General features: G+C 39.2%; 1 protein-coding gene across 2 annotated transcripts; it reads left to right on the top strand.

Moving 5' to 3' along the window:
* Positions 1–1,949: 1,949 nt before the first annotated feature.
* On the top strand, positions 1,950–15,479 carry LOC130923482 (E3 ubiquitin-protein ligase TRIM35-like). Of its 2 annotated transcripts, none has more exons than XM_057849222.1 (2): positions 1,950–2,107; positions 13,139–15,479. In XM_057849222.1, the coding sequence occupies exon 2, from the start codon at positions 13,204–13,206 to the stop codon at positions 13,828–13,830; it is 627 nt and encodes a 208-aa protein (XP_057705205.1). In that variant the 5' UTR covers positions 1,950–2,107; positions 13,139–13,203; the 3' UTR covers positions 13,831–15,479. The 2 variants fall into 2 exon arrangements, with proteins under 2 accessions (XP_057705205.1, XP_057705206.1); XM_057849223.1 differs by having other exon boundaries at positions 2,047–2,107; positions 13,144–15,479.
* Positions 15,480–17,679: the final 2,200 nt, after the last annotated feature.

Below are 17,679 nucleotides of genomic sequence, written 5' to 3'. Positions count from 1 at the left end.
GTGTCATCCAGCAAATTATCTCACTTTTGAATGGGCATAAAAGATCTGAGGTGGACATAAATGGATTTAGTGACACAATATGCCACATGACACATATTGACATCTGTCATAAGCATTCAGTAATGCCCATGATAGTGTCATGTCATAATTATGATGCTCCTATGACAGTCTTATGATGCCGCTGTCAAGTAAAGTGTTACCTACTAACCCGATTAAATCATCAAATAAGCCACACTGGACTACAAGCCGCAGGATTCAAAATAAGGGAAAAAAGTAGCGGGTTATCCGAAAATTAGGGTATATACAGTGGGGAGAACAAGTATTTGATACACTGTCAATGGGTTTTCCCATTGGCAGTGTATCAAATCCTTGTTCTCCTCACTGAATATAAGTGGATCTGTGTACAACAAAAGAAGAATTGGCTAATTTAGATAGCAAAAGTCCGCTAGCTTAAATGCTATAAAATGCTAACGCTTTTTTACAATGCTCTTAATAAATGGCTCAGACACATAGGCACACATAGACATAATTGGCTAAAGCCTTACAATCCCTCTCTCATCAATTAGAAATATCGTGGGGAGCAATGTGGGGAAGAAAGGTAGTAGTTGATCTTTTTCTTAACACCCTATGTTATCTCCCAACGCAGAGAAGATACAGTGGGGAGAACAAGTATTTGATACACTGCCAATGGGTTTTCACATTGACTTTGCATCAAATACTTGTTCTCCCCACTGTATATCAATCGGGCAGAAGTTAAATGGCTACAGTATCATTCACTGAAAACTCAACAAATACAGTAGATGACAATATTTAGTCACAATATACAAAGTCACATTTATCCTTTAAGAATTACAAGGTCTTTCTATCCGTGGATCCCCCTCACAGAAAGAATGTTAATAATGTAAATGCCATCTTGAGGATTTATTGTCATAATAAACAAATACAGTACTTATTTACTGTATATTGAATGTATATATTCGTCCGAGTTTTATTCATTTTTTCTTAATGCACTGCCAAAATGTATATGATCGGGAAAAATTATCAGGAATGATTGGAATTGAATCGGGAGCAAAAAAAAAGCAATCGGATCGGGAAATATCGGCAGATACTCAAACTAAAACAATCGGGATCGGATCGGGAGCAAAAAAACATGATCGGAACAACCCTAGTATTTATACTAGGGGTGTCAAGCGATTAAAATTTTTAATCGAGTTAATTACAGCTTAAAAATTAATTAATCTTAATTAATCGCAATTCAAACCATCTATAAAATATGGCATATTTTTCTGTAAATTATTGTTGGAATAAAAAGATAAGACAAGACTGATATATACATTCAACATACTGTACATAAGTACTGTATTTGGTTTATTATAACAATAAATCCACAAATGGCATTATTAACATTCTGTTAAAGTGATCCACAGATAGAAAGACTTGTAGAACTTAAAAGATAAATGGTAGTACAAGTTATAGAAATTTTATATTAAAACCCCTCTTAATGTTTTTGTTTTAATCAAATTTGTAAAATTTTCAATCAGAAAATAAACTAGTAGCCCGCCATTGTTGATGTCAATAATTACTTACACAACGCTCATGGGTGCTGAAGCCTATAAAATCAGTCGCACCCAAGCGCCAGCAGAGGGCGATAAAACTCCGAAAAACACAACAAGTACACATTTTACTTTGCTGTCATTTTAATCTGTTTGAGCGGGGCATTTGTGCGTTAATTTGCGTCAAATATTTTAACGTGATTAATTTAAAAAATTAATTACCGCCCGTTAACGCGATAATTTTGACAGCCCTGATTTATACGTTTTTGGGAGCAAATGAGTTAAAAGTCGCAATCACCGCTGTCAGTTCCCTCGAAAACCATGAGCAACAGCAATACCTCAGACTTACAAATATTGTCTGTTTTTATCTTATAATGAGACAAAACTTGGTTGTTTTCTTATTTCCTATTCCCGCTAATCCTCTTGCAAAGTTGGAACTTTTTGTTTGTGTGTTGTTCGTTTCCCCTATGTCAGTTGTTAACGCGACACCTTCTCCTTAAAGTTGGGTGTACTTTGTTCATTCTCTCCTTTTCTGTGTGGATGCCCAGAGGGAGGTAAGTGCCATTTGCCTGCCGAGACTTTTCTTCTAAAATATCATTTCCAGGCGTGTAGTCGTGTATAAAAATCACATTGGATTTCTTTTTTTTTTATTTTGGATAGGGGCACGTTGTTAACCTTGTTTCATGGGAGGATTGTGTCTTTTTGTGATTTTTGTCAGAAATTAAAAGCACTTCGCACCAGTCTTGAATCACGTCGGCATGTCAAACATACGACACAGAGACGAAAAACACCGGTTTTATGTAAATATTCCTTTCTTTAAAGACAAATTGCAGTGTTTACTTTGGAATTGCTACCAGCCGTGGAGAAAGTTGCGACACCCCAAAAGGGATCCGTGATACAATTTTACTTTTACAATTCGACGAAGGAGTACCCCATTCATATGAATGGCTGTCAAGTATATTCAAAGGTAATTTGATGAAAAAAAAACCACCCCTTTTGAATTTTCAACTGGCTGTATTCTATCAAAGGTGCTTTATGATGTAAATGTCGAGCTTTATTTGTATGTGCGTGGCGTAATTACAGTTGTGGTCAAAAGTTTACATACACTTGTGAAGAACATAATGTCATGGCTCTCTTGAGTTTCCAGTTATTTCTACAACTCTTTTCTCCGATAGAGTGATTGGAACAGATACTTCTTTTTCACAAAAAATATTCATGAAGTTTGGTTCTTTTATGACTTTATTATGGGTTAACAGAAAAAGTGATCAAATCTGCTGGGTCAAAAATATACATACAACAACACGAATTAGCAATTTTGGCGAATCATTGACTTGAACAAGTCAGGAAAGTCACTTGGAGCCATTTCAAAGCAGCTGCGGGTCCCAAGAGAAACAGTGCAAACAATTGTTTGCAAGTATAAAGTGCATGGCACTGTGTTGTCACTGCCACGATCAGGAAGAAAACGCAAGCTGTCACCTGCTGCTGAGAGAAAATTGGTCAGGAGGGTGAATATTCAACCCAGACTCACCAAAAAGCAGATCTGCCAAGAATTAGAAGCTGCTGGAACACTGGTGTCAGTGTCCACAGTCAAGCGTGTTTTGCATCTCCATGGACTGAGAGGCTGCCGTGCAAGAAGGAAGCCCTTGCTCCAAAAGCGGCACCTTAAGGCTCGACTGAAGTTTGCTGCTGATCACATGGACAAAGATAAGACCTTCTGGATGAAAGTTCTGTGGTAAAAATCGAGCTGTTTGGCCACAATGCCCAGCAATATGTTTGGAGGAGAAAAGGTGAGGCCTTTAACCCCAAGTACACCATGCCTACCGTCAAGCACGGTGGTGGTAGTATTATGCTGTGGGGCTGTTTTGCTGCCAATTGAACTGGTGCTTTACAGAGAGTAAATGGGATAATGAAGGAGGATTACCTTCAAATTCTTCAAGATAACCTAACGTCATCAGCCCGAAGATTGGGTCTTGGGCGCAGTTGGGTGTTCCAACAGGACAATGACCAAAAACACACATCAAAAGTGGTAATGGAATGGCAAAATCAGGCTAGAATTAAGGGTTTCGAATGGCCTTCTCAAAGTCCCATTGAGAACTTGTGGACAATGCTGAAGAAACAAGTCCATGTCAGAAAGCCATCAAATTTAACTGAACTGCACCAATTCTGTCAAGAGGAGTGGTCAAAGATTCAACCAGAAGCTTGTGGATGGCTATCAAAAGCGCCTAATTGAAGTGAAAATGGCCAAGGGACATGTTACCAAATATTAGCGCTGCTGTATGTATATTTTTGACCCAGCAGATTTGATCACTTTTTCTGTTTACCCATTATAAAGTCATAAAAGAACCAAACTTCATGAATGTTTTTTGTGACAAAGAAGTATCTGTTCCAATCTATCAGAGAAAAATCAGAGTTGTAGAAATAACTGGAAACTCAAGAGAGCCATGACATTGTTCTTCACAAGTGTATGTAAACTTTTGACCACAACTGTATATATGGCGGAGAACACAGACAAGGCTGAAAAGGCAGTTGCACCACTATTTAAAATAAACTGCTGTATTTTAAGCCAAATGAACTGTTGTGTTGGATAGAACTGTATGTCTACATGCTGCCATAGAAGTTTCATGGCGCATTATGCCCACGGACTGTTTTTAATTCATCCGTTTTACCCTGGAGAACCGCCGTTCAAAGACACATGCAACCGTTTTTGTTTCAACATAGCCGTAAAAAGAAGGTAAGTCACTAGGGCCTGAGCACCAAGTGTGTGAAAGGTGGGGTCATCTTGAAGGAGTAGTTATTATGTACCAGGATGGGTGTCCAAAACCTTTTTTTTTTTTTTTTTTTTTTAAGAAACTTTCAAAGGTCTCAAAAACGTCTTATTTTTCACTGACCTGATTTGGCTCACTTTTAGGGTGTCAAAAAGAAAATCTCGACCACTCCTCGATGTCTGCGATTTCTGCATCGCAACCCTTGTTATATTACCATGTTTCACCCAATATATCCCCCAAAAATCCAGCTGTGGCCATTCACAGCTGTGTCTTGACACTCAGTGATACATGTTACATGGAGTTTTTGGATCGAAACAAGGTAAATACGCGTTAATATCTCGTTAAAGTCCTGGCGTCTTTAATTCTGCTCTCGAGTGTGCTCACCTCCAGATAGTTCCGCAGTTAAAAAAAAAAAAAAAGAATTTTTAAAAATGCCCTCCTGTTCGAAATTTTTGTTCCCCCAGAAAATTGAGATTTTAAGCTTTCCAATCACACATGCATATTGGACAATTTTGAAAGTTGGCCAAATTAGAGGTCTCAGAGTGGAACATTAAGTCACCTGAGTGTTTTCTGCCATATTTGGTCTCAGAGTGGAACATTAAGTCACCTGAGTGTTTTCTGCCATAGTTGTCCGATATGCATGAGTGATACATCATTGGAAAGCTTAAAATCTCAATTTTCTGGAGGAACAAAAATTTTGAACCGGAGGGTATTTAAATTTTTTTTTTTTTTTAAACTGCGAAACCCTATCTGGAGGTGAGAGCACGCGAGAGCAGAATTAAATACGCCGTGACTTTAACGAGATATTGACTTGTATTTACCTCGTTTCGATCCAAAAACTCCACGTAACATGTATCACTGAGTGTCAAGACACAGCTGTAAATGGCAACAGCTGGATTTTGGGGGGATTTTAGGTGTGAAACATGGTAATATAACAAGGGTCGCGATGCAGAAATCACAGACATCGAGCAGTGGTAGAGATGTTCTTTTTCATATATTTAACCTTTTAAAGGTTTTTTTTTGTTTTTTTTCTCCCCAATTTTCTTTGTTTGTATCAATTATTTATCACCTAAAATTGGAGAAAACACAACAGTAACAATAAAACTAGGGCTGTCAAACGATTAAAATTTTTAATCGAGTTAATTACAGCTTAAAAATTAATTAATCGTAATTAATCGCAATTCAAACCATCTATAAAATATGCCATATTTTTCTGTAAATTATATATATATTCTGTAAAATAAATTGTTGGAATGGAAAGATAAGACAAGATGGATATATACATTCAACATACGGCACATAAGGACTGTAGTGGGCATTTCACTCTACTGCCATTTAAATCTGTCTATGCTGTCCTCACTCCGAAGCGTCTACTTTTTCCAAAGCTAGACAGCTAGTGAACGACGCCTTAATAATTAGACTTCTTCCTTTTTCATCTGATTCATTAATAAAATGGCCTCAAACCATTGTCCTCTTTAGACCGTGGTAAAACTACAAAATAAAAGTACACAAGCATTGCATTAGCAACAACGTTAGCTTAGCATGCTATACAGGTTCACTAAACATAAACAAAAAGCGTCTCATACAAAAAATATAACATTTCGCTTACTAACATAATATGTACATTCTTTACAACAACCATACTTACGGACAAATCTTGTCCAAGGATCATATAAGCACAACATTATCAGCCCGAGACGTCGTGTAGCCATAATGAACTGGCAAGAAAGCAATAAACCATGTCGCTAAGCGACCACAAGAGTTCGCTGTTGGACAGCGCAAAAAGCCTTGCTGTAAAACTTACCAAAAGGCAGAATACTTTCTGAGCGGGACATGTGCGTTAATTGCGTCAAATATTTTAATGTGATTAATTAAAAAAATTAATTACCGCACGTTAACACGATAATTTTGACAGCCCTAAATAAAACATACAATCAAGCGATAGTTATGAGGTAGATATCCGTGACTTATTTACACACCATTTTTTTCATTGTGACGTAATTTGTTTAAAATACGCGAGTGACTAATTTTTAGTCGTTTTTTTTTTTTTTTTAAACAAAATATTAGACATCAATTAATGATTCTAAGCTAAAAATGGCAGGCATTTTGGATAATATAATTAATTACCTTCGTTTTATGGCTAGGTTGAAACAAAAGTGGTTGCGCCACGTCTGTCAACGGGGGTTTCCAGGATAAAAGGGACAAATTAAAAATAGTTCGGGGACTTAATGCGCCATGAATCTGTTATGGCACCATATAGAGTTATAGACATATAGTTTTGTCAAACACAACAGTTCTTTTGGCTTAAAATACAGCAGTTTATTTTAAATAGGAGTGCAAGAGCAGAAACTGCTTTTTCAGTCTTGTCTGTGTTTTCCACCATATACAGTGGGGTAAATAAGTATTTAGTCAATCACGAATTGTGCAAGTGAAAGTTCTCCCACTTGAAAATATTAGAGAGGCCTGTAATTGTCAACATGGGTAAACCTCAACCATGAGAGACAAAATGTGGAAAAAAAAAATCACATTGTTTGATTTTTCAAGAATTTATTTGCAAATCATGGTGGAAAATCAGTATTTGGTCAATCCCAAAAGTTCATCTCAATACTTTATGTTCCCTCTGTTGGCAATAACGAAGGCCAAACATTTTCTGTAACTTTTCACAACCTTTTCACACACTGTTGCTGTTATTTTGGCCCATTCCTCCATGCAGCTCTCTAGAGCAGTGATGTTTTGGGGCTATCGTTGGGCAACACGGACTTTCAACTCTCTCCTCACCCTGTGGCGTCAAAATGAAAACAAGAACGGTGAGCAGAAATCCCAGAACCACACAGGGGGACCTAGCAAATGACCTACAGAGAGCTGGGACCACAGTAACAAAGGCTACTATCAGTAACACAATGCGCTGCCAGGGACTCAAATCCTGCACTGCCAGATGTGTCCCCCTGCTGAAGAAATTACACGTCCGGGCCCGTCTGCGGTTTGCTAGAGAGCATTTGGATGATCCAGAAGAGGACTGGGAGAACGTGTTATGGTCAGATGAAACCAAAATAAAACTTTTTGGTAGAAGCACAGGTTCTCCTGTTTGGAGGAGAAAGAATACTTGATGACACCACACCCACTGTGAAGCATGGGGGTGGAAACATCATGATTTGGGGCTGTTTTTCCTGCAAAGGGACCAGGACGACAGATCTGTGTAAAGGAAAGAATGAATGGGGCCATGTATCGAGAGATTTTGAGTGAAAATCTCATTCCGTCAGCAAGGGCATTGAAGATGAGACTTGGCTGGGTCTTTCAGCATGACAATGATCCCAAACACACAGCCAGGGCAACAAAGGAGTGGCTTCGTAAGAAGCATTTCAAGGTCCTGGAGTGGCCTAGCCAGTCTCCAGATCTCAACCACATAGAAAATCTGTGGAGGGAGTTGAAAGTCCGTGTTGCCCAACGACAGCCCCAAAACGTCACTGCTCTAGAGGAGATCTGCATGGAGGAATGGGCCAAAATACCAGCACCAGTGTGTGAAAAGCTTTAGAAGAGTTACAGAAAACGTTTGGCCTCCATTATTGCCAACAAAGGGTAAATGACAAAGTAGTGAGATGAACTTTTGGTATTGACCAAATACTTATTTGCCACCATGATTTGCAAATACATTCTTTAAAAATCAAACAATGTGATTTTCTGTTTTTTTCCCCCCCCACATTCTGTCTCTCATGGTGGAGGTTTACCCATGTTGACAATTACAGGCCTCTCTAATATTTTTAAGTGGGAGAACTTGCATAATTAGTGGTTGACTAAATACTTATTCGCCCCACTGTGTACACTGTAAAAGTATTGGCAGCTCTTCAATTCTGTCAGATAATGCTCAATTTCTCCCAGAAAACGATAGCAATTACAAATGCTTTGATAGTAGTATCTTCATTTATTTTGCTAGCAAACACAAAAGAGAATGGGGAAAAACAAATGAAAGCATTATCATTTTACACAAAACTCCACAAATGGCCCAGGCAAAATTGTTGGCACCCTCAGCATCAACCTTGAGAATAAATAAGTGCGAACAACAGTTTCCGGTCTCCATCAAATGAGTTTCTTACAATGCTCTGCTGGAATTTTAGACACTTCTTCGGCCAACTGCTCCAGGTCTCTGACACTTGAAGGGTGCCATTTTCAGATCTCTCCACAGGTGTTCTAAGGAATTCAGGTCTGAACTCATTGCTGGCCACTTTAGAAGTCTCCAGTATTTTCTCTCAAACCATTTTCTCGTGCTTTTTGAAGTGTGTTTTGGCTCATTGTCCTGCTGGAAGACCCATGTTGTTGGGGGAATAAAAACATGGCATTTTAGACAGGTGAATAATCTAGAGCTGAAACGAATACTCGAGCAACTCGAGTTTAAAAACTGATCCGAGTAATTTTATTCACCTCGAGTAATCGTTTATTTTGACAGCTCTAAGCATCACGTTTTGCTTGGACTACTTCTAATGCGGGACAACGCGCTGATGTCACGTGCGTAGAGGAAGAAGCGAAAAACAAAAAATATACTGCAGCCGACAGCCGGTACAAACGATGCCGACGTTGCTAAATACTAGCCCGCACGATGGTACGTTGGTAGCAGGTAGCGTCTGATGAGTCTCATAGGCTACGTTCATACTACAGGTCTTAATGCACGAATCCGATTTTTTGTCAAATCTTTTTTTGGCGTGCCCGTTCAGACTGCCTTTGTCCATTGAGACCTTTCAAGTATTACGCATGCGCACTAATTCGCAGTCCGACACGCGCTGAGCAAGACTACCCGCATGCGCAGAAGCATCAAAACAAATGACACACGTCATCCGTCATTCCAGGGATATCATATTTTGCTTTTCAAAAGGAGGACACAAACAACAGACAATAATAATCCCCGTTTAGGCTTTTATTCAAAGTTTATATGATCGATAGCATGCACGCACTGTCCGTGCACGTCACACACACATACGGGCAGTTTGCCCCGACTATCGCCCGTGTAGGCAATGTTGAAATATTGCTCACTTGGAACAGAGAGAAAACTGAGCATTCTCGGGCTTATCCTCAACCCATTTTTATTTTTTATGACTGTTGTCAAGCCCAGCCCTTCCCCAAAAGCCGTGTTCACTGCAAGCTAGGCGCTAATAACGCACAGGTGCATCGCTACGGTAGCGTCTCTCTCGCTATTTGATGACGTAATTGCTGCATGAAATCCGATTTGGGAGAGTGGACAGTACAGACCGCCGCGACAGTCTGCAAAAATGTGGCCCAGATCGGATTTGAACCACATACGAAAGTGAGCCAGATCGGATTTGAAATGGTCCAGTTCTATGCGACTTGTCACGTTCAGACCGTAAAGTTAATGCGAAAAAATCAGATTCGTGCAATTAACAATTAACGCATGCGCTGCACGACCCACTCACGCATTGTCGCATTCAGTCTATAATGGCACCGATTTACCTATATATAGAGCTAAAAGGCAGCATTAAATGAGTAGAGTGAATTTTGGCAGTCTTTGGAGCCTTTTTAAATTGGCCAAAGCCTTAAAATCCCTCTCTCAACAATTAGTAATATCGTGGGAAAGCAATGTGGGGAATAAAGGTAGTAGTTGATGTTTTTCTTTACACCCTATGTTAATTCCCAACGCAGAGAAGATATATCAATTGGTGCCAATACGCACAATCATGGTTGCACTTCCCATCATGCATTTGGGCAGAAGTTAAATGGCTACAGTATCATTTACTGTAAGCTCAACAAATACACTAGATGGCAATATTTAGTCACACTATACGAATTCACAATTATCCTTTAAGAATTACAAGTCTTTCTATCCGTGGATCCCTCTCACAGAAAGAATGTTAATAATGTAAATGGCATCTTGAGGATTTATTGTCATAATAAACAAATACAGTACTTATTTACTGTATATTGAATGTATATATTCGTCCGAGTTTTATTCATTTTTTCTTAATGCATTGCCAAAATGTATATGATCGGGAAATATTATCGGGAATGATTGGAATTGAATCGGGAGCAAAAAAAAAGCAATCAGATCGGGAAATATCGGGATCGACAGATATTCAAACTAAAACGATCGGATCGGGAGCAAAAAAACATGATCGGAACAACCCTAGTATTTATACTAGGGGTGTCAAGCGATTCAAATTTTTAATCGAGTTAATTACAGCTTAAAAATGAATTAATCGTAATTAATCGCAATTCAAACCATCTATAAAATATGCCATATTTTTCTGTAAATTATTGTTGGAATGGAAAGATAAGACACAAGATCGATATATATATTCAACATACGGTACATAAGTACTGTATTTGTTTATTATAAAAATAAATCAACAAGATGGCATTAACATTCTGTTAAAGCGATCCATGGATAGAAAGACTTGTAGTTCTTAAAAAATAAATGGTAGTACAAGTTATAGAAATTTTATATTAAAACCCCTATTAATGTTTTCGTTTCAATCAAATTTGTAAAATTTTCAATCCAAAAATAAACCAGTAGCCCGCCATTGTTGATAATGTCAATAATTACTTACACAATGCTCATGGGTGCTGAAGACCATGAAATCAGTCACACCCAAGCGCCAGCAGAGGGTGATAAAACTCCGAAAAACACATCAAGTACACTTTTACCTTTGCTGTCATTTTAATCTGTTTGAGCGGGACATTTGTGCGTTAATTGCGTCAAATATTTTAACGTGATTAATTTTAAAATTAATTACCGCCCGTTAACGCGATAATTTTGACAGCCTTAATTTCTACGTTTTTGGGAGCAAATGAGTTAAAGTCGCAATCACCGCTGTCAGTTCCATTGAAAACCATGAGAGCGCTGCTTGTGCTTCTGCAACAGCAGTACCTCAGACTTACAAATATTTTCTGTTTTTATCTTATAATGAGACAAAACTTGTTTTCTTATTTCCTATTTCCGCTAATCCTGAAACTCAAACTAAAACGATCGGGAGCAAAAAAACATGATCGGAACAACCCTAGTACCAATACTTTTGTCCGGCCCGTTATTGGAGTGATGTGTATAGACCCTACCCACGTGACGTCACAACTCCTTCCTCCTGACTGGTGCCGCCCAATTGTCCGTCAACACATCATGTTTCCCTGTTACGGCTACGTACATTCCTCCTATTTACGACGTGTTTTTCTGCTCGTTAACATTAATAATCAAAATGGTGAAGGCGTGTGTGGCGGTCGGTTGCAATAACAGAGAAGATAGACGGAGAAGACGGAGAGACTTGAAGTTCTACCGGATTCCGAGAGACCCGGAGAGAAGAGAGCGAGATGGGCTGCTGCAATTCGACGAGAAAACTGGGCTCCAAACGATTACCACAGATTATGTAGTAGTCATTTTATATCTGGTAAGATGCATTTAATATATATTTAGAGGGTTTTGGGCTGACAACCACAATTCAGATCATTGCTAGGCTAATCGCCGACAACATACACGTATGTATGTAGTGAGAGTGCTATCGCTAAACCATATGAACATTAAAAGCCCTAACTCCATTGACAAACGACATGAAATACATTAGACTTGACAGTGGATGTTAGCAAGAACAAAAGATTTTGAATTGAAAATTTCGTAACTCACCTTTCCAAGCACAAGATAGATTCCTGCCGAATTTTCGTGGACGAGGACCTGTTTCACCCAACCGGCAACGAAGTATTTATAAGCCTCCAAGCTCTTAAAGTTTTTCAAACTTTCGTGAGAAATTTTGTGTGGACAAGATATTTGTACATATCAGGCTAGCTAGCAGATGTCAGGCAAATACGGCGGAGACAGCGGGTCGAAAAACATCGATTTAGGCATCAAATATGGATCTGGCGAATGGATAAACTGAAGCTTTTCCACATAACGCCTTTTATGCAACACATCAAGTGAGTTTACGGCATCCGAAAGCACCGGGTCTTCCATGAAATGCATTATAAATTGCTCGATCAATTGAGACCATTGATAATACAGACACAAAATGACGGACAAGGGGGCGGAACCATACAGCGAGCACGTGATTTTGTGACGTCGGTGGGTAGGGTCTACAACAGGGGTGGGCAAACTATTCCAGAAAGGGCCGCAGTGGGTGCGGGCTTTTGTTGCAACCCATTAAGACGACACATTTTCACCAATCTGCTGTTTTACAAGTGCAATCAGTCGATTGCAGTCAGGTGCTTCTCATTTCTGCTGAAACCTCATTGGTTATACTATCTTTGCTGGGTCAGTTGGAACAAAGACCAGGACCCACTGCGGCCCTCGAGGACCGGTTTGCCCACCCCTGGTCTATAATGATGATGATTTCATTTTTTTACCATTCTCTTTTGTGTTTTTTCATGATAAGCAAAATAAAGATATTAAGACCGAAGCATGTTTCATTGCAATAAATGGAAATTGTCACTCTGACAGAATTGAAGGGCTGCCAATACTTTTAGCCAGCAGTGTATGCAGTGATCCCTCGTTTTTTGCTGTTAATGGGGACCAGAACCCGGTGTGACAAGTGAAAAACTGCAAAGTAGCGCCCCCAAATAATGATTTCATTTTTTTCCCCATTTTGTGTTTTTTCATGGCAAGCAAAATAAATGAAGACATTAATACCGAAGCACGGTTAATTGCAATCAATTGAAATTGAGCATTATCTGACAGAAATGAAGAGGTGAAAATACTTTTGGCCAACAGTGTATACAGTGAAACCTCGTTTTTTGTTGTTAATGGGGACCAGAACCCGGCGTGACTTTTTTGCAAAGTGAGGGAGGACATGAAACAATTCTTACGCATTGTATCCAAGAATGCTTTTCGTTTTGCAGAACAGCTGCAGCTCGACATTCTCGACAACTTGTGTTCTGAGACAAACGCAGTCTTCTCTAAAACAATGGCTGGAAAACAATGGCTGAACATCCTTTCACGAGCCTTAGTCAAGTCAGAAGACGTATGCAAAGAAGACGAATGCAGCTTGCATAAAGAGAAACTGAAACTCTTCTGTTTGGACCACCAGGAGCTTGTGTGCCTCGTCTGCAGAGACGCTGGAATCCACTTTGGCCACAGGTTCCGGCCCCTTGAAGAAGTTGTGGAATATGCCAAGGAAAAACTCCAAGATAACGACTGTCAAAAAAACTGCGATGAACAGGCAGAGAACATCAAAATCCAGAGGGAGAATTTCGAACGCAAGATCAAGAAGGACTTTGAGGATCTCCGTCGCTTTCTCGACGTCGAGGAGGAGGCCAGGTTGGCTGCGGTAAGGGAGGAAGAGACCAAGAAGAATCAAACGATGAAGGAGAAGATGGCGGCTCTCGGCGAACAAACGGCCGCTCTCTCGGATGTCATTAGCAGCGCTGAGGAGATGCTGATGTCTAGCAAAGTTTCTTTCATGAAGAAGTTCAAGAATGTGATGAGCATAATCCAGGAGCCGCATAAAACGTCGCAGCTTCTGCCAGGAGGTCTGTTGGACGAAGCCAAACACGTAGGCAACCTCAAGTTCAAGGTGTGGGAGCGGATGTAGGAGACGCTCGCCTACAGTCCCGTCATTCTGGAACCAAACACGGCCGATCCAAGAATCAATCTGTCCGAAGATCTCAGCAGTCTTAGTTGGGAAGAGCGTCCAAAGAATTCAGAGAGGTCCAAGTGGGAGTATTCGCTCGGTTGTTTTTTGGACTTTGGAAGACACGTGTGGGACGTTGAGGTGGGAGACAACAAAACCTGGGAAGTGGGGATCATGTGGGGGCAACTTTGTTTCCCAAAGAAGATGGTTGGTTGGTACATTCGCTTTTGTGATGGTGAATACAAAATGACCACTGGCAAATTTGTAGAATGTAATCTGCCTGTCAAAGTGCAGAGGATCCGAGTTGAGGTGGACATGAAAAAAAGGGTGGTGTCCTTCTCTGAACCTCTTACCAACACCGAATTGTGGAACATTAAGAATCCTTCCAATTGGCCAGACTTGTCCGGTAACATCAAAATGTATCCTTACTTATCCACAAGCAGTGAAATTCCTCTTAAAATAATCTCCATTGTACCTGGTGTTACGACTGCCATCCGTTAGCGGTCATATTGACACGGCTTGATTTCTGTGCTTTTCAATGTCTAATCTATATCATTCCTTTTCTTTTGATTTGACTCTCACTTATTGACCAGGTCATGTGATATGACTACTGGAGTCAAAATAATGATTGCTTCCTATACATTTTGACTGTGTGAATGTGTGCCGGTATGAGATTTTGACGGTACGATAACCGTGAGCAAAAATACCGCCGTTTCACGGTATCACGGTATTGCAATTATAGCTACAAAATGTGTTATTTTGAGATGTATGGGTTAAAAAAAATAACTTTTTTCCATTGAACAGGATTTTTTTTCTAGAATAGAGTTGCCAATTGGAACATGAATATATTGTTAAAAAAAATAAATTATCAATTAAAAAAAAACAAATATTTAAAAAAATTTTAAAATATAACTTATAGACGATACCCACAGCCACCCCTCAAATTGCTCAAGATTAGAGCAAGAACAAAATAATTTCTATAAAAAATTAAAAACACTTCTGAATAAAATTTTAAATTTATACTGCATCACTTTTTTTTTGAGGGTGGAAAAGCTCAAGTTTTGCCAATTTCAGCCACTGTGTCAAATCTAGTCTACATGATGTCATGCCTTTGTGTTAAAAAGAACAAAGAATTCATAAGTGTACAAGTTAGTTAAAAATGTAAAAGTTGGTTAAAATGTAAATATTGCTGTGGAAAGGTTTCATCTAAAAAAATTAAAAAAAAACATTCAGAGTGAGACCTCTCCTTGAGCTAACGAACGTGGAGTTGTGCTTAGGGCAAGATAATCTTTCGCAATTGACGATCTTTGATGCTATCATTTCCCCCCCCCTCATTCAAGCTTGTTTTCTCACTCTGCAGCTGTAACACTCGACGAAGTTGCTCTCCCAGCTAAGTCTAGGCTAACATTCATCTTTGTAAGCTTTTAGTTCGAGTGTATATCGAATTTGAAAGGAAAATGTGTGCTTTGTTTTTGGCGAACTTTTCCATGATGCTAATCTGTTGAAGCTACTCACACATGAAAAAATACAATTGTACAACGTTTTAAATGTTTTCATTTTGTATATTACACTTACCACAATTTGAGAGCTCAATAAATTGCAGAAAAGAACGCCTTATGTTTGGAGGATTTGTTTTTGGGTTCGCTGGCTGTCTAGCTGATAGCGTCACTTTCACACACAGCAACAAACTGGAGAAGCGCTGCCGCGCCATGCCACTTCTAGCTGCATTTTTGACACATGAAAAATAACGAATACCGAACTGCGGTCTGACGGAAAATTTTAGTGGTTTTTGAAACCGCGACGTTTTCACACCTCGGTAAACCGTGAAACCGGCACATGCCTAGTGTGAATATAACCTGTAGTTTGATGTGAGTAATATTTGGAACAGAGGTTGCGCTAGACTTTTTCGTTGTCTGTCATTTTGACTGACAGGGTCATAAAAATCCGGTCATAATCTATTTTTACCCGTCACTTAAATTTTTAAAATGATAATAATGACATATTCAATAGCAGTGTTGGTCAAAAGCGGTGCGTTACTTACTCAACTCTGAATAAATTCGAGAAACTACCAGCCATGTTGTGTCTACTCTCTGCTCTGTTGATTTGTCATCCAAGACTCGGGGTGCGTTCAGGTTTGAGAATAGCGCACGTACTTCTGACTCCAAGCTGTTTGTCCCTGCTCATTCAATTTGGCTATGTTCATACTAGAGCTGAAACGAGTACTCGAGTAACTCGAGTTTAAAAACCGATCCGAGTAATTTTATTCACCTCGAGTAATCGTTTATTTTGACCGCTCTAAGCATCACGTTTTGCTCGGACTACTTTTAATGCGGGACAACGCGCTGTCACGTGCGGAGAGGAAGAAGGGGAAAAAAAAACTTACTGCAGCTGACAGCCGCCACAAACGACGCCGACGTTGCCAAATACTAGCCCGCACGATGCTAAGTTGGTAACAGCTAGCGTCTGATGAGTCTCATAAAGATCACATGTATGTTGAACTAGATGCGCAATGACAGACTCGGCCGCGTCTGGGCAGCGTTATTAAACAGCCGCCATCTTAAAGCAGTACAGCGCTAAGCGCTAATAAAGAGCGCTAAGCGCTAATAAATAAGATTAACGTTACTGTCGCTACTAGCTCACGTAAAGTTAGCCCTGCGGAGGACTTGGTTTCAATTAATTAGGACCACTGTCGTTGCGTGGCTGACGTGTCTTACATACAGGCTTTAACATAACATAGCATTGTGGTGTGATGAGGGTGTAAAATAAAAACTTAATCATGCTAACTATCAATTTTAGCTCAGTAGTCATTGCTGGATAAAACACCAAGTAGCACTGGTCCCTAATGTGCTCCAATACAGCCTGTATCATACATTTATTTTGAACACTGCAAAAACTCAAAATCCTATCAGGACTTACAGTTTAGACTTACTTAAAACTTAACTAGCACTTAAAAATGGCTTGACACAAATAGAAATTCAATTGAAACACGTGAGAAGAAACTTCTAAGTGATGTGTGTTATCAAGCGTAACGGCATTTTTAGGTAATATATATATATATATTATATATATATATATATATATATATATATATATTGCTATGTGGCATTTTTTTGTGGCAATATTGATTTTGCCATGTAGCAAAATGGATTTTGGTTTGTGGCATTTTCTGGGGGGGCATATGGCATTTTTGGTGGGTATATGGCAGTTTTGCAGGACATGCACGTCCATGCCATTGACGGCCATGCACGTCTAAACTTTCCATTCATTTTAAATGGCAGAAAAACATGCCTGGCTGTGATTTTTGGCCACCCACTTACCATTACAGCCACATGTCAAAATCCATTTTATATATATGTATATATATATTTATTTTTTTATTTTTTTAAATAAGATCTAAAAGTTTTTTGAGTGAAAGCAGTGAATTAGTCTCTTTTTTTCTAATTCTAGCTACAATATACATCGAAAATAAAGACATTGATTGACTGAAAATGGTTCTAGATGAAATGTCTTGTTTTCTCATGTATATTTATAATTGCTCTTCACCTAAAAATATATTTGTTTTATCCGATTACTCGATTAATCGATAGAATTTTCAGTCGATTACTCGATTACTAAAATATTCGATAGCTGCAGCCCTAGTTCATACTACAGGTCTTAATGCACAAATCCGATTTTTTTGTCATAGCCGTTTTTTTGGCGTGCCCGTTCAGACTGCTTTTGTCCATTGAGACCATTCAAGTATTACGCATGCGCTCTAATTCGCAGTCCGACACGCGCCGGTGCGCAGAAGCATCAAAACAAGTGACAAGT

Source organism: Corythoichthys intestinalis, chromosome 10 (genome assembly GCF_030265065.1).
Source record: "Corythoichthys intestinalis isolate RoL2023-P3 chromosome 10, ASM3026506v1, whole genome shotgun sequence".
Lineage (NCBI taxonomy): Eukaryota > Metazoa > Chordata > Actinopteri > Syngnathiformes > Syngnathidae > Corythoichthys > Corythoichthys intestinalis.
This window is presented reverse-complemented; position numbering and strand designations above follow the sequence as displayed.

What these genes read in the sequence shown, in the direction of transcription:
- LOC130923482 (XM_057849222.1), top strand. Translation starts at nt 13,204, where the DNA reads ATGGCTGGAAAACAATGGCTGAACATCCTTTCACGAGCCTTAGTCAAG.